We start from the raw sequence: 25,500 nt of genomic DNA on the forward strand, positions 1-25,500 counted from the left end.
CCGCCTCGTCTGGACGCTGGACCGCATCCTCCGTCTCCTCCGTGGGCCTGAGGGATACTTGAAGCAGAAATATCTGCACGTGCACGGTATGGTTCCGTCACGGCTGCAGAGGATCAGGGGGCCTGCGTGGCTTCTCCGGCGCGTGGGGAAAGGGAAAGTCCCTATTCGGGCGCCATTATGTGGTAAATAAATAATTAATTACCTGATCTATTTTTGAGTATAAACAATAAACGGTTAGCTCAATAAATAAGAGTCAAGATACGAGGTAGCTAGAGTGTACAGGCTTTAATTAAGCATAAAGGACAAGAACAGGACAGCCTGTACGGGATCTGGGGAAGATGCGCATCTGGGGGCAGGAACAGGGTAGGACAACTTTTAATAACAGTACATTAGTATATATAGTTAAACAAAATACATTACAGTCAATACAGTAGGCGTAGCAGTAGGCGGAGTTTGTAGCAGTCGCGAAAGATAAGGGCAGAAATGATGTAACAAGAAGGCGTGTACAGGGCGTATACATAGACATGTGATGCAAACGTAACAGAATATGTCATAAACGGGGCGGAAACATGGAGGGGGCTACCTGAGCAGCTGGGACCTCTAACCTAGTGGTGCGCGCAAACTGACAATGACGTGTTACTAGGGAGAACTGGGGGGCTATGACTTCTGTGCTAGAAGAGGAGACGAAAGTCTGGAGTGTCAGAGCGACATGTACCCGGGCATATCTAGTATCTCGTGTTTAGGGAACATGTTGATAGAATCCAAAAGTTATCAGGGCAAAGGCTAACAGACATTAAGACTGGTGCATACATAATCCTATATGTAGTGTGTGTGCGAGGAATATTCTATGAATATTAATACAGTATTTCTCTTACATGGAGACATAAAGGCTAGACCATGACGGAAACTATTGATGCGATTCAGTAGCTTAGGAATGCAGAGAAGGAGGGCTGGACTGATAACTAGAATCATAACATACTCTTGGCAGACTCGGAGGCAGAGCCAGGCCGAGCCGGGCACTGCGAGGCATGAAAGTAAGCTAGGGGTCAGGGATACAGGTGGGGGCTGTATCGCTCCTCGGAGAGGGTTCAGGAGACAGGAGCTGAATCTGAGTCCGGGCCCTTTTGAGGCCTAGAAACGGGGATAATTCAATGAATTAACGTGCACACTGTAAAACGTGGCAACGTAGGATTACATAGGCCTGATATTCGTTGCTTTCACGAAGACTGGAAACTGGCATACTAGAGATGGACACAACTGTAATTGCATCTTTAATCGATCAGAGGGGAATACATGCATATCATTCATGCACATATAACATAACATAGGGAACACGTAGGCACATACAACATGGCAAAATTTACTTTTCCACACTCGCAAAGAAAATGGAGAACACGGAACAAAGCAGAAGAAGAAGAGACGGAAACCACATGAAACCAGGATAGAGGGAGAAAGCACAATCAGAAAAAACAAGTACTCCCATTAGGGAAAACTAAGAGAACTCCAGAAGTCTAACACAAGAAGAAATCAACTGGACCAGAAAACAAGCAACGGGTGACTTGCACCCAACCAGAAAGCAAGCAACCGGTGACTAGTACCCAACCAGAAAGCAAGCAACGTGTGACTTACACCCAACCAGAAAGCAAGAAACAGGTGTCTTACACCCAACCAGAAAGCAAGAAGCTGCACCCAACTAAAAAGCAAGCAACGGGTGGCTAGCACCCAACCAGAAAGCAATAAACGGGTGGCTTACAACCAATCAGAAAGCAAGCAATGGGTGACATAGCACCCAACACATCATCCCTGGAGAAAGACATATAGAGAAAAGTAAAAATATAGGTGAGCAACACCTCAGCGGTGAGACACCAAGCAATAAACACAAAAAAAAGAGGAACATCTACTCCCCAGTAGAGTACAGGGAATCCCCAAACAGCAAACACAAAGAAGGGTGAACTGCGTGGACTGCACCCCACAGAAAATAAATAGTGCAGACACACCTCAAAAGAGATCACGAAGAAGAGTATATAAGGAGGAATGCACGCACAACAAGCACCGCACAACAGAAAAAACCCACTGTAAAAGGAAGACATATGAATAAGCAAAAATTAAAAAGAATACACAATGACAACCCATAAGAAGATGATCCACGTACAAAGTACGGACGTGAAGGAAAATGCATGAAAACCTGCATGCCATGAGATATATACACATATACAGTACTGTCACGTGTAAGTGGTAATATGGTAAAAACACATGTAACATTAATAATAAATATGAAAATAAAAATCATATAGCAGACATCCTGAATATAATGGCAGTTCAATACAAAATAAGTAAGCATCAACACATTCTATCATAAGGGAAATGGTACAATACATAGGTGACGTGGCAATAAAATAAAATAAAATGCAGGTGCAAGAGAAGCAAAATGACAGAACTGTAGATAAACACCATTGCTGGGGGGATCCAATAGATGACAGCAAAACACTGATGCTTCAATTCCGAAGTATAACCTGAAGTTCAACACAGGTGAAGAGAGAGAAACAGCAATGAAACCCGCAAAGCGTCTCTATTCAGACGGCGGTTGGCCTGTAGACAGGAAAATCATATGCCCCAAACACAGCAATGAAACCTGCAAAGCGTCTTTGTTGAGACGGCGGTAGGGCTATAGACAGGAAAATATAATGCCCCAAAAGACTTCACACACAACAGGCTCTACAGACGTCGGAAAGAAAATCGAAGGGAAGAATACGGACTGATACAGGAAGTTCGCCTCCATCCAAACGGCGGCACATAGGAAGGTCGCATGCCGAATGGCTCAAGGCGCGCAAGTGTTGGAAAGTGTCTCAGCGCAGCCAGGATTCCAGGAGGGCAGCATCTCCTAATCCATTGTGCTTAGCACGCGTGGCTTCGTATCCCATCCTCGTTGCTAGTTTATGTTATGATGTAAGGAAGAGTTCTAGTAGACCTAGTTAGGTTATAGATGAAAACGTTTATTGGTCTTAGGAGTTAAGAAGGTCTTCCAGTAAGTTCAGTACTAGAGATGTAATCAGCCCCACCAAGAGCAGCCTTCCTGCTGCTCAGCCCAGGATCCAACTGACACTCCACCTCACAGTAATCCACACATTCCATTACATCACCATCCACACCAACGTTCTACCCAACACATTCACACTGGCTGAACAGCAGAGGCATAGAAACAGTGAAGATGCATGATATCAAAACTCAAGATATAACCCCATCCTTATCTTTCCTTTCCTCTAACTGCACCTTTGACCCCCCCTTTTTTTTAATAACATAAAACATTTTGGATTGGGTCTGTCTTAGAGAGGTCTGCGATTGCAAATTAGAGATGGATCAGAGATGGTGAACAGTTTGTGCATTTGGCATTCACCCTGTTGTTTGGCTGGCTTGACATCGTTTTTAGGGCTCGGCCTACGTCACCACGAAGTGGGGCGGAGCTCCGAGCTCCTATTGTTAAAGAAAAAAAAGAAAAAAAAAGTTTCTTTAGGGCTCGGGCCAGAAACATTCCTTAGTGCGCGAGCTTTTTTTATGGCATCTGCATAGTGATTCGTCTTCGCTGTGCTGTCTTTTTAGTAGCCTTGACGCGATAGGCTATATGTAATTTCCGTCCGCCATTGTTGGCATTTTCTGTGTGGTTACGCGCACGGCAGTCCATTAATTTTAATTAGGAGCTGTCAGGGTGCTCCTCCAAATGCAATCCAGATGGTGGGAGCGCGTTCACCATTCAGCATTGCATTGCATGTATCAGGCGCGCGTTCGTCTGCAGCGTGTAATGTGTTTTTGTTAGGCGCGCCCAGGCCAGTGCACGGCACACTCATCCACACCCCGACTCTGTTACATTTTAGTAATGTGCATTAACGTTTCACTGTTGAAGCAGAGTCACGCTGCTTTACTACAGGGATACTAGAGTACAGGGTACGGTAACGGAAGCAGCTCTGAATAAAGCCAACTTAATACCCAATGTAATATCGGTCAAGTGGAAGTAGATACTGGTTGGGGGATGTGAAAAAGCTGTTGTGCTGAAATAAGTAATAATAAAAGCGTGCAGCGGGTAAACAGCAAGTTATTTAAAATTCTTTTGATGCTGAAACTTTAGTTTGTTCCGGAGGCGCTCAGTGGGAAGGTTAACCGATGACATGATGGCAATTAGCAAAGCTAATTTCCGAGGTGGCAATGTGTGTATTTCTAAATTAGGTGCTCCAGGCACGGGACGTAGGGAAATTGTTCGTGCTGAAGTTTGCAAAAGGCAGAGGGCGAGTCACTGAAACCCATAGGAAAACGTCATCGACTGCCCATTCACGGCAATGATTGTTGCGTGAAGGCAACGTGGACGATAGGTATGTGTGACATTTTGATAATTTTTGAGTAATATTGAGTGACATTTCAATGACCATGAGTGACACTTTCTCACCAGCAAAATAAATCAATGAAGAAGAGGGAAACATAAAAATACCATAATTTAACCCACTTCAACAATGAGAGAAAGATGATTTTAAAGCTGCTTCAAAGCACCAGATATTGAAGGACAATAATCTAGTGCCCCTTGCAATCAGGTCGTACTGTTAAACTGGGCTGGACGCCCCGTGCTGGAGAGATCGTTGTTGTATTCGGCGCACAGCGACGCCCATGGCGCTATAGTCCGGCAAATTGCATGTAACGCTAGTCCACTAGCACGGCACACTCACCCACACCCCGACTCTGTTACATTTTAGTAATGTGCATTAACGTTTCACTGTTGAAGCAGAGACACGCTGCTTTACTGCAGGGATACTAGAGTACAGGGTACGGTAACGGAAGCAGCTCTGAATAAAGCCAATTTAATACCCAATGTAATATCGGTCAAGTGGAACTAGATACTGGTTGGGGATGTGAAAAAGCTGTTGTGCTGAAATAAGTAATAATAAAAGCGTGCAGCGGGTAAACAGCAAGCTATTTAAAATCCTTTTGATGCAGAAACTTTTGTTTGTTCCGGAGGCGCTCAGTGGGAAGGTTAACCGATGACATGATGGCAATTAGCAAAGCTAATTTCCGAGGTGGCAATGTGTGTATTTCTAAATTAGGTGCTCCAGGCACGGGACGTAGGGAGATTGTTCGTGCTGAAGTTTGCAAAAGGCAGAGGGCGAGTCACTGAAACCCATAGGAAAACGTCATCGACTGCCCATTCACGGCAATGATTGTTGCGTGAAGGCAACGTGGAGGATAATGTCAATGACGTTTTGCAGGGATTGACAGTTCAAACTTCTTGAAACCCTTTCTCCCCTGTCCCACGGTGTGAACCCCGACGTTCCCCCCAATAGTAGTCACTTACTGCGGCCCCGGCAAAGAGTGTAAAGGTAACGCGGGTCTTGTCAGTCAAGCCTGACTAACTACACGGTCGTCCAGCGGCCACGGCGGTGAGCAGCACAGGGTAACTGTGGTAACGGGGTAATGGCCCCACTGGCACACATGTCATGGCCCCGCCCCGGGTGTTTAATCGGTAGAGTCAGTGAGTTTGGTCGACAGCCTGGCGTGCGGCACCGCGGTCGGGCCGGGAATTAATTAATTAATGGAGCTAGGCTGGCGGGTGGCTTAGGCCGCAAAGGTAACATTGTAGCACTGCCGCCAGCACTCTCAGTGACTCACTTGGCCTGAGCCAAAACAAACCAAAAGTAAGGTGCTCCAAGTTACCACCACACCGACTGGCCAGACTCGCAAAGAAAATGGAGAACACGGAACAAAGCAGAAGAAGAAGAGAAGGAAACCACATGAAACCAGGATAGAGGGAGAAAGCACAATCAGAAAAAACAAGTACTCCCATTAGGGAAAACTAAGAGAACTCCAGAAGTCTAACACAAGAAGAAAACAACTGGACCAGAAAACAAGCAACGGGTGACTTGCACCCAACCAGAAAGCAAGCAACCGGTGACTAGTACCCAACCAGAAAGCAAGCAACGTGTGACTTACACCCAACCAGAAAGCAAGAAACAGGTGTCTTACACCCAACCAGAAAGCAAGAAGCTGCACCCAACTAAAAAGCAAGCAACGGGTGGCTAGCACCCAACCAGAAAGCAATAAACGGGTGGCTTACAACCAATCAGAAAGCAAGCAATGGGTGACATAGCACCCAACACATCATCCCTGGAGAAAGACATATAGAGAAAAGTAAAAATATAGGTGAGCAACACCTCAGCGGTGAGACACCAAGCAATAAACACAAAAAAAGAGGAACATCTACTCCCCAGTAGAGTACAGGGAATCCCCAAACAGCAAACACAAAGAAGGGTGAACTGCGTGGACTGCACCCCACAGAAAATAAATAGTGCAGACACACCTCAAAAGAGATCACGAAGAAGAGTATATAAGGAGGAATGCACGCACAACAAGCACCGCACAACAGAAAAAACCCACTGTAAAAGGAAGACATATGAATAAGCAAAAATTAAAAAGAATACACAATGACAACCCATAAGAAGATGATCCACGTACAAAGTACGGACGTGAAGGAAAATGCATGAAAACCTGCATGCCATGAGATATATACACATATACAGCACTGTCACGTGTAAGTGGTAATATGGTAAAAACACATGTAACATTAATAATAAATATGAAAATAAAAATCATATAGCAGACATCCTGAATATAATGGCAGTTCAATACAAAATAAGTAAGCATCAACACATTCTATCATAAGGGAAATGGTACAATACATAGGTGACGTGGCAATAAAATAAAATAAAATGCAGGTGCAAGAGAAGCAAAATGACAGAACTGTAGATAAACACCATTGCTGGGGGGATCCAATAGATGAAAGCAAAACACTGATGCTTCAATTCCGAAGTATAACCTGAAGTTCAACACAGGTGAAGAGAGAGAAACAGCAATGAAACCCGCAAAGCGTCTCTATTCAGACGGCGGTTGGCCTGTAGACAGGAAAATCATATGCCCCAAACACAGCAATGAAACCTGCAAAGCGTCTTTGTTGAGACGGCGGTAGGGCTATAGACAGGAAAATATAATGCCCCAAAAGACTTCACACACAACAGGCTCTACAGACGTCGGAAAGAAAATCGAAGGGAAGAATACGGACTGATACAGGAAGTTCGCCTCCATCCAAACGGCGGCACATAGGAAGGTCGCATGCCGAATGGCTCAAGGCGCGCAACTGTTGGAAAGTGTCTCCGCGCAGCCAGGATTCCAGGAGGGCAGCATCTCCTAATCCATTGTGCTTAGCACGCGTGGCTTCGTATCCCATCCTCGTTGCTAGTTTATGTTATGATGTAAGGAAGAGTTCTAGTAGACCTAGTTAGGTTATAGATGAAAACGTTTATTGGTCTTAGGAGTTAAGAAGGTCTTCCAGTAAGTTCAGTACTAGAGATGTAATCAGCCCCACCAAGAGCAGCCTTCCTGCTGCTCAGCCCAGGATCCAACTGACACTCCACCTCACAGTAATCCACACATTCCATTACATCACCATCCACACCAACGTTCTACCCAACACATTCACACTGGCTGAACAGCAGAGGCATAGAAACAGTGAAGATGCATGATATCAAAACTCAAGATATAACCCCATCCTTATCTTTCCTTTCCTCTATCTGCACCTTTGACCCCCCCCCTTTTTTTTAATAACATAAAACATTTTGGATTGGGTCTGTCTTAGAGAGGTCTGCGATTGCAAATTAGAGATGGATCAGAGATGGTGAACAGTTTGTGCATTTGGCATTCACCCTGTTGTTTGGCTGGCTTGACATAGTTTTTAGGGCTCGGCCTACGTCACCACGAAGTGGGGCGGAGCTCCGAGCTCCTATTGTTAAAGAAAAAAAAGAAAAAAAAAGTTTCTTTAGGGCTCGGGCCAGAAACATTCCTTAGTGCGCGAGCTTTTTTTATGGCATCTGCATAGTGATTCGTCTTCGCTGTGCTGTCTTTTTAGTAGCCTTGACGCGATAGGCTATATGTAATTTCCGTCCGCCATGGTTGGCATTTTCTGTGTGGTTACGCGCACAGCAGTCCATTAATTTTAATTAGGAGCTGTCAGGGTGCTCCTCCAAATGCAATCCAGATGGTGGGAGCGCGTTCACCATTCAGCATTGCATTGCATGTATCAGGCGCGCATTTGTCTGCTGCGTGTAATGTGTTTTTGTTAGGCGCGCCCAGGCCCGTGCACGGCACACTCACCCACACCCCGACTCTGTTACATTTTAGTAATGTGCATTAACGTTTCACTGTTGAAGCAGAGACACGCTGCTTTACTACAGGGATACTAGAGTACAGGGTACGGTAACGGAAGCAGCTCTGAATAAAGCCAACTTAATACCCAATGTAATATCGGTCAAGTGGAAGTAGATACTGGTTGGGGGATGTGAAAAAGCTGTTGTGCTGAAATAAGTAATAATAAAAGCGTGCAGCGGGTAAACAGCAAGTTATTTAAAATTCTTTTGATGCTGAAACTTTAGTTTGTTCCGGAGGCGCTCAGTGGGAAGGTTAACCGATGACATGATGGCAATTAGCAAAGCTAATTTCCGAGGTGGCAATGTGTGTATTTCTAAATTAGGTGCTCCAGGCACGGGACGTAGGGAAATTGTTCGTGCTGAAGTTTGCAAAAGGCAGAGGGCGAGTCACTGAAACCCATAGGAAAACGTCATCGACTGCCCATTCACGGCAATGATTGTTGCGTGAAGGCAACGTGGAGGATAATGTTAATGACGTTTTGCAGGGATTGACAGTTCAAACTTCTTGAAACCCTTTCTCCCCTGTCCCACGGTGTGAACCCCGACGTTCCCCCCAATAGTAGTCACTTACTGCGGCCCCGGCAAAGAGTGTAAAGGTAACGCGGGTCTTGTCAGTCAAGCCTGACTAACTACACGGTCGTCCAGCGGCCACGGCGGTGAGCAGCACAGGGTAACTGTGGTAACTGGGTAATGGCCCCACTGGCACACATGTCATGGCCCCGCCCGGGTGTTTAATCGGTAGAGTCAGTGAGTTTGGTCGACAGCCTGGCGTGCGGCACCGCGGTCGGGCCTGGAATTAATTAATTAATGGAGCTAGGCTGGCGGGCGGCTTAGGCCGCAAAGGTAACATTGTAGCACTGCCGCCAGCACTCTCAGTGACTCACTTGGCCTGAGCTGGGGAGAACGAGAATTTAACTATTTATGAGCCACACTGCCAGAGCTGCTTGAGGCAAGTCTGGTACAGCAGAGGCAGCATGCTAGCACCAGTGCGGTAGCCTGGCTGTTTCAGTGGCATTTAAAATGCGTGACAAAGCATTTCAGTGCGATGATGCAGAACACCGCACCGAAATGCGTTAGTGTCACACGTGATGTGTGATACTTGGCAGGACTGTGCGATGGCAAGTCAACGGCAGATTGTGCGCTACACAAATGGCAAATCAAAAAATACATAAGAGCAGAGCGCGAGGGCACCAGCTTTTCATGCAAGGTTTCGGGTGGAGGCGGAGTTTTCACTGTACTCATCATCTGCACAGCTGTATCACTCACTGTAATGCGTTTATAGCGTTTTCTATGTAAAGTGCCCATCCGCGATATAGGAAGCTGTCCCTATAGGCTTCGACTAGTAATTGTTTTTAAGATTGTAAATTGATGTTTTTGTTTCGTTTTCTGTCTTCTCCTGCGTAAAGCGCTCAAAAGTCACCCTTTGCTCCACGTAGCGCTGCGCTGAAGAGGGTAGCACAGTATAACGCGTGCCAGGCGCTGCAATGCCAAGTCAACGGCAGATTGTGCGCTACACAAATGGCAATGAAAAAAATACATAAGAGCAGAGCGCGAGGGCACCAGCTTTTCATGCAAGGTGTCGGGTGGAGGCGGAGTTTTCACTGTACTTATCATCTGCACAGCTGTATCACTCACTGTAATGCGTTTATAGTGCAGAGTGACAGTGAGTGCAGAGTGACAGTGAGTGCAGAGTGACAGTGAGTGCAGAGTGACAATGAGTGACAGAGTGTAGAGTGAGTGCAGAGTGACAGTGATTGCAGAGTGAAAGTGATTGCAGAGTGACAGTGAGTGCAGAGTGACAGTGAGTGCAGTGTGACAGTGAGTGCAGAGTGACAGTGAGTGCAGAGTGACAGTGAGCGCAGAGTGACAGTGAGCGCAGAGTGACAGTGAGCGCAGAGTGACAGTGAGCGCAGAGTGACAGTGAGTGCAGAGTGACTGCAGAGTGACAGTGAGTGCAGAGTGACAGTGAGTGCAGAGTGAGTGCAGAGTGACAGTGAGTGCAGCGTGACAGTGAGTGCAGCGTGACAGTGAGTGCAGCGTGACTGTGTGCAGCGTGACTGTGTGCAGAGTGACTGTGTGCAGAGTGACAGTGAGTGCAGAGTGACAGTGAGTGCAGAGTGACAGTGAGTGCAGAGTGACAGTAAGTGCAGAGTGACATTGAGTGCAGAGTGACAGTGAGTGCAGAGTGACAGTGAGTGCAGAGTGACAGTGAGTGCAGAGTGTCAGTGAGTGCAGAGTGACAGTGAGTGACAGTGAGTGCAGAGTGACAGTGAGTGCAGAGTGACATTGAGTGCAGTGACATTGAGTGCAGAGTGACATTGAGTGCAGAGTGACAGTGAGTGCAGAGTGACAGTGAGTGCAGCGTGACAGTGAGTGCAGCGTGACAGTGTGTGCAGAGTGACAGTGTGTGCAGAGTGACAGTGTGTGCAGAGTGACAGTGTGTGCAGAGTGACAGTGTGTGCAGAGTGACAGTGAGTGCAGAGTGACAGTGAGTGCAGAGTGACAGTGAGTGCTTAGTGACAGTGAGTGTAGAGTGAGTGCTGAGTGACAGTGAGTGCTGAGTGACAGTGAGTGCAGAGTGACAGTGAGTGCAGCGTGACAGTGTGTGCAGCGTGACAGTGTGTGCAGCGTGACAGTGTGTGCAGCGTGACAGTGTGTGCAGCGTGACAGTGTGTGCAGAGTGACAGTGTGTGCAGAGTGACAGTGTGTGCAGAGTGACAGTGTGTGCAGAGTGACAGTGAGTGCAGAGTGACAGTGAGTGCAGAGTGACAGTGAGTGCTGAGTGACAGTGAGTGTAGAGTGAGTGCTGAGTGACAGTGAGTGTAGAGTGAGTGCAGAGTGACAGTGAGTGCAGAGGGACAGTGAGTGTAGAGTGACAGTGAGTGACAGTGAGTCACACACCACCAGCCATCAGTGCACGCATCAATTGTTAACGCATCCACAATTAACTATTGTAGCAATCGCAGTATGGCACACTTTACTTTTAAACATATTCATCTAAAGCACAGCATGCCACCATTGGTAAAATTACAATCCAACCCACATAATTCCACTACACACCACATGCACACACTCCATAACACATGGCGAAAAGACATTGCCATTTACAATGCCATTAGCTCAAACTCAAATAAATCCGAGCCCGATTGCATTTCTAATGCTTGTTAAATGGTGTGATGGTTATCTGGTGTATATGTAAAAAGTCTGTGCAAGGGCGATAGGGCCACGTTAGCACTCCCTCTCTGCTTTCAAATCTACGTGTATCCACTAAGAAGCATTAGAATTTGATAGATGTGCTGATGGTACTTGAAGGTTAAAAAACATGTTTTTTGCCATTTAATAGTACTGCCTTGTTTTGTTGTATTTTTTTCGGAGACTTTGTGAAAAAGGCTCAGAGAGACAAAAATTGGAAATCCCATTTACTCATCTAAGCTTTGGCGGATTTATGCGAAGGTGAAAATGATCCATGTTCACCTGCGGAACACAGATATTTTGACAGAAGTGTTTCAAAGCTCAGCCAAAATATTTCAGGGCTGCTAGATTATCTTTTTAAACGCTAGTGTCCGAAAGCAGGAAATGTTGATGGGGACCACAATGAATATCAAAAGAAAGGGTTGTAATTACAGTGCCTATAGTTGTTTCTTACGTGCTGATTTCAAGTGGGCCAAATAAATTCTGATCACTGAGCAAACCGCTGTTTTTCCTATACTGAATTTGGCAGCTCAAACCTGCTGATATTTCCTGCCAGGTAAATACACTATAAGTTCCACTCTATGCAGAATATGGCAAGCAAAGCACCACATTTTGGGTACAATTGCTCATTCTCATGAGAAAAAAAGCAGAATTTGTGGTATTTATGACACCTGGTCAATACTGTTCCCCACGGTATTGGTATTTACTGGGTACAGTGAATATCTCACTCCCATTCAGCTGACCTGTTATCAGATAATCAGAAGTGGGCATTTATCAATTGTGTCATAAACCAGAAGTGTGGGTTAGAAGGTTTAAATTAGATCTCATTGAGCATTCCCTGTCCAGCTTTGGTCTGATAACCTTTGTGGCTGCTCTGTAGTCACCCTATTTTTAGGTCAAGCCTGGGTAGCTCATGCGCTGCTCTGAGAAGCATGCTGTATTGGAGTATGCACTTGAAGCTTGTGTCATTGTCCTTCATAAGTACTGGCTTCTGATTCGTAAATAAGCTTGTTATTCCCTCCTTAGCACCGCCTTGTTTTCATTTGTAACCTCCCATGAGGACACCCCCTTTTACATCTGTTGTTGCTCAGAAGGATTGAATTACAGCCTCCAAGCACTATTTCGTTTAATGGTTTTCTCATGCCTGCTGTAGCAGGAAGGACATGCTCTCTCGCAACAGCTTTATTAATTGTTTTTTACATAGCACGCCACTGATAGTGCCGGCCATGCCTTTTCTTTACTTGCAGCGCTAAACGCAGACGCATGTTTAAAAAAACAACATTATTTAATTCTTTTTTTTGAATGCCCAATGCCGCACTTATACTTTAATGTCGGACGCGCCCCTTTCCTTAAATGAGTCCAGTCTACGGAAAGGGGCGTGGCCACCGTTAAAGTGAAAGCGCGGCATGGTGTGCTTTTACAAATAAAAGCATTTGTTTGCCAACTTGTCAAACAAATGCTTTTCTTTGTAAAAGCACCCAATGGCGTGCTTTCACTTTAATGGTGGCCATGCCCCTTTCTTTAGACAAGGCTTGTCTAAAGAAGGGGCGTGGCCGACATTAAAGTGTAAGTGCGGCATGGGCGTTTATACAAACTAGCATTTGTAATCCAATATGAGTCGCATTTATGAAACTCCCGTAAATGCGAGACCTATTGCATTGCAATGCTTGTTTTCTTTGTCAATAGGAAATCCTTGAAAGTCAGTCAGATGGTGAGGTGCCACATAGGTTTTGAGAGATTTTTATAAAGTCATTAAGCCACGGGCTATTTCACAAGTTCAAAGACTTGGCTGTTGTGGAGAAGTGTGGCTCACTGGTTGGAGCGGCAGTCCCTGATGCAGAGGTCTGGCCCGGGACCAGGGTTCAATTTCTGCCTCGGCTGGTCTCGGCGGATCTTGGGCTCATAATTCCTCGGACGTGATTTCTCGCCTCGGTGCCTACTCTAAGCATGGGTCCCACGCTGCAACTCTGGGCAATAGCTTGCTTAGTCTCCACAACGGCCCCCATCAGCGCTAGGGATGCCTGGTTGCACCCTGGGGATGCCCAGGAGTGGACATTTCACGGGGAAAAACCAGGAAGGGTTCCCTAGCGGTATGAGTACAGCGCCAGGACACTCCGGAGTATCAGTGCGCTTTACAAGTACGCCTACATTTACATTTAAGTTAATTTTTGGTCTAGTAGATGCCAAATTATTTTGGAATGTACCTATTTGAATAGATTTAATAATATTTTTCAGAGGTTAGTTACAGTGCATCAGGATAGAGCTGTTTGAATAGCAATTGCTTCCCTCAGCTGCAGCTTCCAGCATTGCTTCCAAATGTGAAGTGGTTTCTCCATTTGCCCTTTTGAATACCAGGGTTTATCTTTCCTCTCTCTTTATTCTGATTTAAGTCACTAGCAGTCTCCTTCTTTTGTTTGATCTTACATAGTGATCAGTGTTTTTGCTAGCTATTTTTTAGCCTACTGTTTTACTTAAGAGCATCGTAGTTGTGTCCACTGTGAGTTGTTGCTAAAGGATCAGTGATTTGTTTTAAGCCAGGCTACATCGTTTTGCCCATGTTTTGCAATAATCAATCGCAGGTAAAGTCAGGGCAATTTATATTTATCTCCACCTAGGCCCTCCGTGAGGTGAAGGAGGCCCAGTCTCAGGTCACGTTTGATCTGCCAAGGCAGGACCCTATCCAGGCATGTGGTCACCCTCTGCCAGAATCTAACTTGGGACAACTCCATTCTGTATGGAGAAATGTGCCCTCCCGCACCACAGCAGAGACAGGCAGAGGAGGCAATCACCACAATTCACCAAAGCTGGTGACGTGTAAGATAGACCCTGTGGAGGTATTTGAACTGAGTCAGTCGAAGCCTAGCCGCTATGGCCGCCTCCTGCCACGTACCCAGGACCTCTGTCCAATTTTCATTTTCCAACTACTACCCCACATCGGTCTCCTAGGCCACAAAAAGGGCACCAAATACATCTGGTTGATTAGAGAAGAGTGTGTGATAGACTTTTGTGACTTTATGGTCACCCAGGTCACCCATTAGAAGTTTCAGGAATTTAATTTTGTGAAGTTTGACAGGGTGTTTACGTAATTAAATTAACTAATTTTTTCAGGGAAAAAAGAATGGCAGCTGAAATGTTATAGCCTATATTTTGTTTCAGTGGCAGTTGATGTTCTGTACATAAACATATTTGCTTTTAACTCTTTCTGTTGGATCTGGCTGTAGGCAATATCATATTACAACTGAAGTATGATAAGTTATTACAGGGGTTATATCATTTTCTTATTGCAGGTAAGTAGTGATATCAAGGATGGACTAATAAGAAAAGTGCTGACCCCTTCTGTTGATGGATTGCAGGCTTAAATGTATTATTAAGTCATATTGCCTTGTTGACAGGTTTTGTCTCTGAAGAGCTTAGTCAAGGCAACGTCAATAAGGTTTGGCATGATAAATGCATGTAATTTTTAAATTACATGATTGCTCTGAATCACATAACTCCCAGCGATCTACTCAGAATAATCAACATTTGTATATTCCATTTGTTCATCTGCTCTTCATTTGTTTGAATGAGCCTCGTTTGCTTTTTGCCCTAAAATATGGCATGTTTATCATTTTGTTCCTCGCTATAGCCGCCGAAGAAGAAAAAGGGTGGGAAGGGCAAAAAATCTGGAAAAGGGAAGAAGTCTGCCGTGGTCGATGGCATCGCCACCGAGGAGATGAGCAAAGAGCAGGTGAGCTACACAACTCGTGCCAATGCGTTACCAGCTGTGGCAAGCGTGTGTCCAACAAGGGTTTTCCTAAACTGTTTTTCAGGTTATCTCGAAAAAGTAGTGTCAATGTGAGCAAGAAAACAAAGGAATGGAATGTGACTCCAAACGATTGTCATTGGCTGAGACTTTTGCAAGCATTCCACCCATTGCCAATGGAGTGTCCCTCTGTACTTAGCAACCTGCCACGTACATATGATGGTGCTCGTCACCGCACGCCTCAAACCTACGCATCCCACCCTGTTGCATAATGGTGGAGAGTATTGATTGACCATTTTTTTCTGAAAAATGTGATCATAAAGTGTATGTATTTATGTATGTATGCATGTGGTATTTCTATAGCACAAATATGGCCAGAAGGCAGCATAGTGCTCTACACGGTCAAAGAAAAGCATAACATTAACGAGTAAGAGGAGATGAAACTGGAGTGAGGTAGACTAATGTATTGTGATGCTGTGTTCTAAAGAAGTGTGTCAAGATCCACCTGAGATGGTAAGCTTGTCTGCAGGATAAGTGGGGTGCTGGTCATGATAGCTTGTAAATAATGCAGCTGGTTTCAAACATGGTGTAGGAAGGCTAGGGAAACCATTGTAGTTCCATCAGGATGGGAGTGTTATGATCATATTTTTTCAGGCACATGATTAAATGTTCTGCAGCATGTACGATGCCAATATAGGGAGCTAGTGTGGCATATGACAGGCCTGTTTAGTAGGACATTACCACCATAATGTATCTTTACACACTTCTTACCACACTTAGCCAAGCACATTCTGTCCAAACCTCCTTCCTGCTGTGATATTTTTATATTAATGATGCCAATCATAATATTCAAAAATAATGTTTTCCTGTTAGTTCCATCAGTGTATGAAAGATCCTCTATCATTGGTACTATCATGTTATGTTGACTGAAAGTAGCTATTGTTTGCTCTCAGTTTCCATTTTAATGACATCAGATAATTATCTTGTTTGCCCCAGGGCACCCAAATCAGTTTTTCAGTTGCTGACACTTTGCATATTTTTCTGTAAATCAATGTTCTTATCACCACATGTTTTATTGTCCTCAATTAACTTTCATTTCCTATGAATAATTAATTTACTTTCCTAAATTGCCTGTTAATTAACCACTTTCATCTCCACTGACATTTACTTGGGGTAAGGAGGATTATCAGTGTGGAAGTTGTGATGGGTCAGCAGGTGGGGTGGAGGAAGCTTTTTACGGCTTGTCTACTATTGTTTCAAAAACAGACATTCTACCTGAGCATTTGCACTGAATACGTGAAACCCAGGCTCACTCCAGGGTTTAATATAAGGTTACCTACAGGCATACCTTAGGTTGGCAGCACTGGTGTCTGAGTGATGGGCTCTAGTAATTTTATGCCTGACTCATACGCAACATGAATACCAGACATTTTGTGACTAGGAAGTGGGGGTGAAGCATCACAAGTTCCCTATTTAAGAATGAGCTTGGTGTATAGTAGAAATGGTTATTCTGCTACAAGCACAGGCTCTTTTTTTGCTCATGATCGGGAGCCTGATATTTGAAATATAAATGGATTAATTTTAAAAAGACAGTTCCTCCTCATTTTAGTGCTATTGTGTAGCAATCATTTGATTGGATGATATTGGTCTTATTTTGTAAAGTTGACAACTAAGTTTGTATTGATGGACTTGTCATGTGGTATTATTGGAATTCCAGCCAGTTCCCACATTCAAGCCATCCCAATGGCTTCATCTTAAATTGATGGGACTCTTGTGTGTATTTAATCTTCACTATGAGGTGTGGTGCTTTTCATTCATTACTTGATGTGGGTCCTTGCATCTCTCCCCATTTGCTCTTCATTCAGCTGGAAGAACACATTGCGCGTCTAAGGGAAGAACTAGACCGGGAAAGGGAAGAACGCAATTACTTTCAGCTGGAGCGTGATAAGATCCACACTTTCTGGGAGATCACCCGCCGGCAGCTAGATGAAAAGAAATCAGAGCTGCGCAACAAGGACCGCGAAATGGAAGAAGCAGAAGAAAGGCATCAAGTAGAGATTAAGGTGAGACGCCACGGGTGGCACTGAGGCTGCACATGGATTCTGTCTTATTCAGTTCCCTGTGGTGGATACTTATTTATGTTAATGTTGTTTATTTCTATTTTACTGCTAAATGAAGTAAGTCTGCTTTTGGGCACGTAGATTTCGAACAAACTCTTTCAATTTAATTGCAGTAGGGCAGAGTGAATTATAGTAGAATATAAAACGGCAAAGCATACATAATTGCAGATTATTTGCAGTGAATGCTAGAGATGTGTGGCCGAAGATTGCCTTCATTTGATTTTCAAATCTTCAGGTAGCTCCTTGGATCTCTCATGTTTGTGATGAGGGCATGATGATCTCTCATATTTCTGATTGTAAATGGACAACCTCCCAACTGGGTATATTTGTAGTAACACAACAATATGATGGGCCGAGTGCTGAAACTTTTCAACAACTCTCCCCCAGTCACAGTTCTGGGTTTAATCCATTGTTCTTTTGCTCACTATGCCACCCCAGTGTGGACCCAGCCATATGAAAATCAGTCTTGACCCTGTTCCTCATAGGATCAGTCCAGCCCAAACTGCCAGGCCCTCCCTGGACCGGAAACAAGCATTCTGGGATCGTTTTTGGGGTATTACCCCCTCATCAGCCAGGCTAGCTTGAATCCAGTCGCACAGCGAGCAAGGGACCCACGCCGGAGCATACCCATGGCCAATTAGGGCAAACACAACAAGATGATGGGTGGAGTGCTGAAACTTTTCTACCACTCACCCCCAGTCACAGTTCTGGGTTTAATTAATCGTTCTTTTGCTCACTATGCCACCCAAATTTGGACCCAGCCATATGCAAATAAGTCTTGACCCTGTTCCTCCTGGGAACAGTCCAGCCCGAACTGCCAGGCTAGGGGTGACATAGTAAGCAAAAGAACAATGGTAATACCCCAAAACTGGTCCCAGGATGCTTATTTCCGGTCCAGGGAGGACTGGGCCTGGCAGTTCGGGCTGGACTGTTCCCAGGACTGTTCACATCCTGTTGGGGCACTTGCATTTTTTCTCTTTTTTTTTAGTGCAGCAGAGTTACCTGATACCATCTTTTCAATCAACTGCTATACTAGGAGTGGCACATGGGTTGTATGTTCTCTTCACTGCAGTGCAGCTGTGGCACCTGGGTGATATCTGGCACCAATATTGGAATCCATGTTTCCCCTGATGTGTCAAAGGGTGCTTTAAGTTCTGTTCCAGCTGAGGCATATCGGTAATACCGGATACTAGCCGTTGATTGTACTGAAGCTCCAGATTGGCAAATGGGTGATAAGAAGTACCAGTCTTTTCATTCTCGTGCACCTCCTATTTTGGTATTTCAGTGGTTCGTCACCCTTTCTTCCATACGGTGCTGCTCTGGATGTATTGCTTGTATTGCTTGATCCCCCACTATTCACTCTTGAGTTCACATCTCCATTTTTTGTTTACTACATTTCAGGTTTACAAACAGAAAGTAAAGCATCTGCTCTATGAGCACCAGAACAACATCTCCGAACTGAAGGCAGAGGGCTCTGTGACCATGAAGCTTGCGCAAAAGGAGCACAGGGCCCAGGAAGGCGATCTTCGCAAAGACATGCGCACTCTAAAAGTGGAACTAAAGGAGCAGGAGTTGGCCAATGAGATGGTGGTCAAAAATCTGAAATTGGTAGGTGGACATTACTGGATTTGAACTTATCTCATTGCTCCCCAAAAGTCAGTCAGGTGGTTGTAGATCAGTTTTCCTTCATGGGCTCCTCTCCTCTTGAGTACAAGATGTAATTCCAGTTCTCATCTGTTGAAACTCAACCTAAAAAAATAACATAACAACCCACGTCTGGATAAATTACTGATGCGCATGGTTGAATTTTTGGCATCCTAACCTTATCAAGTATACTGTACCATACCACAGTGCGTTTAACAGATCCCAATTCTAGCCCTTAATTGCACATAACCCACAGCTAAATGTGGCACTCATGTTCCCTACTTTAGATCAAGGTCAGGGGCAGCGCTGCCTTAAATACCTAGTACTAACCTAAGAGGGAACATGGTAAAGGTCAATTATTCCCTGGAAAGTCCTCTTTCACTAAAACCATGTGAGTCACTGCTTTTGATAACCTTGAGTCGTGAAGAGCTTGGTCTACACTTCTCACGTGCCAAATGAAGGTGACACAAGCACCCATACACCACTTCCTTGTTCAAACCAAACAGTCTGCCTCCCACTTACAGTGTCCCAGATGATCCTTAATTATGATTTGTCTGGCTCTTGCTTCTTGGGTTTGAACCATAAATTGCTCCTGCTTTCCACAATCAGCTGCGTTTACATTGCCTAAGAAATAAAAAAGGAAGCCCATGCCTTGCATGTTCAAGATTAACAGCTTAGGCCAGATATCCCCTGAACAGTCCGGCCCAAAACCCCATGTCTGAACCATGACCAGCAAGACCCACACATCTTATGTACAGAACAGCTGCCATTTCCTTTATTCCATATCATCTCCCATCTACACAGCCCCATCTCTGACTCCTGTATACGAGATGGCTTTCATCCCCATATACAGCATGGCCATGCCCAAACCATGAATAGCACAGCTCTTTATTTCTGAGCTATGACCGGTCCTGTTCCCACCTACAATGGAACTTATTGGCCTTTTGCCCCGAAATCTAGTCTGGCGTAAATTTGAGAGAATATTTGGAAGCATGTGTTTTCTTGAGATATCCAGGATTGTTCACTGACCCATTGCATTACTGAAAATGGTATCTTTAAGAGTCCTGTTGTAATCTCTATTCATGCTGAAATTTGAGATTTTGTCAGAATAGGAATCACAAGTACTTGAAAGAACGTTAGCACATCCCAGGCAAAATGTGCCTGGAAACATAATATATAATTAAAGTTTTACAGTTTGGAAAGCCTCGTATTTTGTTTGGATGTGAATGGGTGAGGAGTCATCTGTTTTGCCCCAGCCAGCTACCCTGCCTGAAAGGCTATGGCATAAGTGTACTTGAGGAAGTAATGTAGGTAAAAGCTGTGCATGGGCTGGAGGCAGAATTGTACCCATTGCTCTTTCCACTTCCTCTCTTATATGTTCTCACTGTTATAATTCTCTCTGGCAGAAACAAGATGAGGAGATCACCCGACTGCGGAATGACTTTGAGAGACAAGTACGAGGTCTGTCTTTGCTCTTTCTGTAGGTTTTTTTGTGTTTAAACTACATGGACAAGCAATGTTTTTATGTAATGTACCTGTGCAGTTGCTGCTGTGCCAACACCCTAAAATGATCATTTACCCATTTTTCTTAGAATTTCAGATACCTTTAAAGGTGCCACAAAAATGAAGATAGATCAGCAAACAATAGTTTAAAGAAATTCTATCAGTGGTGACGGAAAAGCCAATATAAATTAGGAACATCAATATTAAGTAGAACAATTGTCTGCAGTTGCAATCACTATATATTTTATTAATTTACTTTTTGTTTGTTTCAGGGCTTGCTTTGCCTCAATGCTCCTTTACAGTATTTTATTTGTAGAGGTAGTAGGGCAGTGCATGGAAGGATAATTCTCGGGTAGTTGTAGTGAGTGGAAATAGAATGGATCTCCCATAAATCATTTGTATCCTATATGCTGGTACAAGAGTTGATTTTTTTAGGCTGGCTTTAGGCATCATCGGGTTAGTATGAAAGCCGCAGATCACTCAGATAGTCAGGAGCATAGCTATTTTGCAAGTACAGTGAGCGCAACCTAGGCACAGTGTTTTGAATCCTACCCTCTGCTCTGTCTTTTCTGTTGAGTTCAAGTAAGCGGCATAGCTTGGTACTCATTGACGTGTCCCTATTTTGGCCGGGAGACCTCCATAGACTCTAAAGCTTTAGTCAAAAAATAAGTGCCACCTCTAGGGTAAGTGTGATGAGGTGCATGTGAACAGATTGGAGTATTCCAAAAAGGAGAAACTACTGGCAAACCACATTCTGTCCCTTGTATGTAACTGCTCAGAGTTGAATATGTCTTCAGTCAAAGTGAATTCACATGGGCACTATGGATGAGAAATATGATCTCCATTTTGTATCCATTTAGGCAGAGAAACATTTTTGGCCAAGATTGTCGAGACCTATCTATTGTTAGGCAAGTGTGAACTGCCACATGGCTGTTCAACTGGTTGGTGATTACCCTTATCCTCCGTTAGTCTGATGTTGATATGTGTGTCATTAACATGGATGTTTTCGGCAATGTTGTGGGTCCATAGCATTGGGTTCTATTCAGGTTCATAGCCTTGTAATAATTTCTAGCCAGTAGTCTGGGCCTTAGAAATATTCAAATATTATATAGTTTATAATATTTTAAAATGCAATTGTTTTTTTAAAATTAAATATTTTTGGGTTTCTCCTTTCTAAAAATATGTTTTTTTAAATGAGGACTAGAGAAATATACAGAACAGTAAGAACATTTGTGTTTCAGGCTTTGTGAAGGAAATAAACTCAGAGCTCATGAAAAGGTAGAATAATGTGCCCCATTATTTTTTCCTAAGAGAGAGAGACTTTTTAGTGAGGAATAGTTAAACATGGAACTTCCTCCCCACCCAGACCAGACTTTTCAAGTCCGGTGTAAGATTAAGAGGGATCCTTCCCTTTCAAAAAGTCCATAGGAACCCCTTGACTTCCTCTTGGACCTTGTGGTGTAGCCTCCACAATTCCAACAAGGTTACTGCTGTGGTTACAAACACAACTGCTGAGGTCTTTTAGTGCTACAGAGTAATTCGGCGCACACCTGGGTAACCGCTAAGTAGTTAATGTAAACAAGGTAAACAGTGTAGGCAATGGGGCGAGTGGTAATACCTCACAACCACTCAATTAGACCAGAAAACTGGTCTGTATCGAATTAGAACTGCAGTGCCCCTGCACTAAACACAATATGTAATGATATAATGGTACACATAGAGTAGTTACATGCAATGGTAAAGCTTCGTACAGCAATCTAAACAAATAGTGGAAATTCAAGAGTCAGTGATCAAGATCACAAGTGGAAGCTGTAATAAGATCTATAGTCCGTTCTTATAGTGTTCATTTTCTGTTTAATGTTCCAAATCATAAGCCAACACGTGTTTCATCGCAGGGAACAACTGCGAATCTTCAGGGCTGGAAAGGATGGCTTGGACGATAGGTGTTTCAAATTAAGAAACACCAAAAAAGAGGCGAAAAAGAGCCGGTCAGTGTGTAGACTCTGGTTCTTGTCGGGAAAAAGACGTTTAGGTTCCTAGTTTGTACAATGGGGTGTAGCCCGGTCTGGGCGAGGTGTGGAATCCCAATTTTCAGAATTCCAAATTAAAGGCAGATTCTCTAGTTAAGATAGATCTCGATTTTTCACATGTAGGGTGAAAACCGGGAGGAGAAAGGTCTTCGTGATTGGGCGGGTGTGCCTCTGTTCACGGAGTGCCTTGTCTTGTGGACGAAAATCTCCCTCTTTAATTTTCCCGGCGCCGTGTTCCTGGTACGGACGCACCAGGAACACGGCGCCGGGAAAATTAAAGAGGGAGATTTTCGTCCACAAGACAAGGCACTCCGTGAACAGAGGCACACCCGCCCAATCACGAAGACCTTTCTCCTCCCGGTTTTCACCCTACATGTGAAAAATCGAGATCTATCTTAACTAGAGAATCTGCCTTTAATTTGGAATTCTGAAAATTGGGATTCCACACCTCGCCCAGACCGGGCTACACCCCATTGTACAAACTAGGAACCTAAACGTCTTTTTCCCGACAAGAACCAGAGTCTACACACTGACCGGCTCTTTTTCGCCTCTTTTTTGGTGTTTCTTAATTTGAAACACCTATCGTCCAAGCCATCCTTTCCAGCCCTGAAGATTCGCAGTTGTTCCCTGCGATGAAACACGTGTTGGCTTATGATTTGGAACATTAAACAGAAAATGAACACTATAAGAACGGACTATAGATCTTATTACAGCTTCCACTTGTGATCTTGATCACTGACTCTTGAATTTCCACTATTTGTTTAGATTGCTGTACGAAGCTTTACCATTGCATGTAACTACTCTATGTGTACCATTATATCATTACATATTGTGTTTAGTGCAGGGGCACTGCAGTTCTAAAAGGTTACTGCTGTGCCTGATATTCCTTCCAGCTGCTGTTCTTTTGCCGCACAATTATTTTTAGACATATCAGGTCCATGTTGGTTTCATAGGGGGGAGCAGTGCCTTCATGGGCTTAGTGAGGTGTTCTGGAGCTATCAGGATAGACAGCAGTTAGACAAAAATATGTGCCTTCCACTCCAGAGTTTTCAGCCTCAAGTAGTTTAGGAAAGAGCAATGTGCAGATAGAGACATTTTCTCATAATAGAGGAGCTGTGATACCACTCTTTGAAGAGGTGCAATATGAGGAATATCAGTAACCGCAGGAGGGTCTCCCAGTTGACTTATTTTCTATTTCTGTCTTTTATTATGACTTGACTGCACCTATGAATCTTACAGGAGTTGCTTTGAAAGACAACATTTTGAAAAAAAAATCCCATTTGACATTGGTGGACCTCCATCAGCATTTAATGAGTCATTTCTAGGTATTAGTGGCCCTTTTTTTAAAAACATATTTCTTTATTGGCATTTGGTTCAACATTGACAGAGGTCATTCTACCAATTTGCTTTCAGTCTCAATCACTTACATCAGAGAAGTATAGAACTTCATGTGTCCTTAAATATCACAAACAGAAAATCAAAACCACCAAACTAGCCAAACAGTCCCTCGCCCTACCCCCATAGCTTCCATGTAAAGTACTGTGCACCAGTCTGGGGATGTCTTAAGTTGCTTATCCTTCCAGGATCATAGAAGTCCTTGATACATGTATGCCATGTATTGCAATTACCAGTAGTCCGAACCCCTATGTGATTCCCTCACCCTCTTCTCCCTCCGATTCTGTGCCATCTTGGCCTAGATCTGTGTGCTACAGTAGAACCTGTGTCCTGGCAGTCCATGCCATCAGTATATCCTGTGTTTTCTAATACTTCCTTGTTCTCCTCAAATGTTCCTCCTCCGCTCCCGCTCATTCCACTAGATTCTTCATCCAAGCTTCTGTCATTGGGGGACCTTAATTTAGTGTTAATTTGTCAAAGTAAAAAAAATAATAGGTTCCAGGGCTCCTGTGTGAAGGCCACTGCAGCTTGCACCACACATTGTACCTCCCATGCTGCCAATGATAGTTTCAGCACAACTACTAACCATCACACTCCTGTAAGTGTGACAGTTAGGACTATTCCAGGCACCCCTAAGCTATAAGAATGGCTTGGGAGGCAGGTATTAGTCATTTTTAATGTATATCGAATGAGTAAATGGCTGTTGTTGTAGTCATCTCAGACAGCGTCACCATGTGGCAAACTGTCACCAGTGCCGGTGTTGACAATTAAGTGCCGGTGCGGACCACCGGAAACCACTGGTTCAAATTAAGCACTACCGTAATCCATATTCAGGTGGATTTCCCTCTAGAGTAGGAATATCATTATGCAAGTCCCTATTACCAATCATTTGGACTACATCGCAACCTTATACATAGGCTGTAAACAACACATTGCTTTTGGTCTGTCACTTCTCCCCCCCCCCCCCAGGTCTTTAAACTTCTGTTTTGTCCATAGAGCTTTGTATAATGGTGAACCCAACTATGTCCATGCTCTTATCAGCTTTTATCAACCTGGAAGAACAGGTGGTGGCTCCTTCTCATTCTTAGCCTCATGGTATTGGAATAAGGTTCAGTTCTCCATCTGCTCTTGCAAAAATCTGGGAACCCTCAATAGTAAATTAAGTCCAGTGTTACCCCTTCTTATAACCTGGCTTAAGTTGACCCTTCAGGGCACCTCTATACTCCTCTGGGAGTGATGGTTTGCGCTATGCAAAACTCCTTATCATATCATAACATTCATAAAATGGAATTCAGGAGCGGGTATTCTTTACTAGCGTTTAGAAGGGAGATATTTAGCCAAAGCACTTTCAATGCGGCACCTGTGTGGACGATCCTTGTTATGCGACAAAATTACCCAGAGGCACACCATTCACCTCTGTTAATGCCAGTATTCTTGGAGGCTTGGCCGCCTGCAAGCTTCAACTCTGTTGTATTTGTGTCTTATTTCAGAGATTGGGAGCAGCTTGCATCCATTTCTGACTTTTTTTGCACTTAGGAACAGTAGAAAGTGCTCACTCTGTTAGGTAAAATCTGATGAGGCTGTTGCTAAATAATATAATTCAACATGTAGCCAAATGATAAGGCCCCCAGCAATGAAAC

The 25,500-nt window shown here is 44.1% G+C and overlaps 1 protein-coding gene across 1 annotated transcript in view; it reads left to right on the forward strand.

The window, feature by feature from the left end:
* The window catches only part of DRC4 (dynein regulatory complex subunit 4), a 149,777-nt gene that overhangs the window by 36,003 nt on the left and 88,274 nt on the right, over window positions 1-25,500 (forward strand). The window contains exons 2-5 of the mRNA XM_078668301.1: window positions 15,052-15,153; window positions 17,034-17,231; window positions 18,690-18,896; window positions 20,339-20,393. Coding sequence (XP_078524427.1) covers window positions 15,052-15,153; window positions 17,034-17,231; window positions 18,690-18,896; window positions 20,339-20,393 — 562 coding nt within the window. The remainder of the gene's footprint in view (window positions 1-15,051; window positions 15,154-17,033; window positions 17,232-18,689; window positions 18,897-20,338; window positions 20,394-25,500) is intronic.

The sequence above is a fragment of the Lissotriton helveticus genome, chromosome 12, assembly GCF_964261635.1.
Source record: "Lissotriton helveticus chromosome 12, aLisHel1.1, whole genome shotgun sequence".
Taxonomy (NCBI): Eukaryota; Metazoa; Chordata; class Amphibia; order Caudata; family Salamandridae; genus Lissotriton; species Lissotriton helveticus.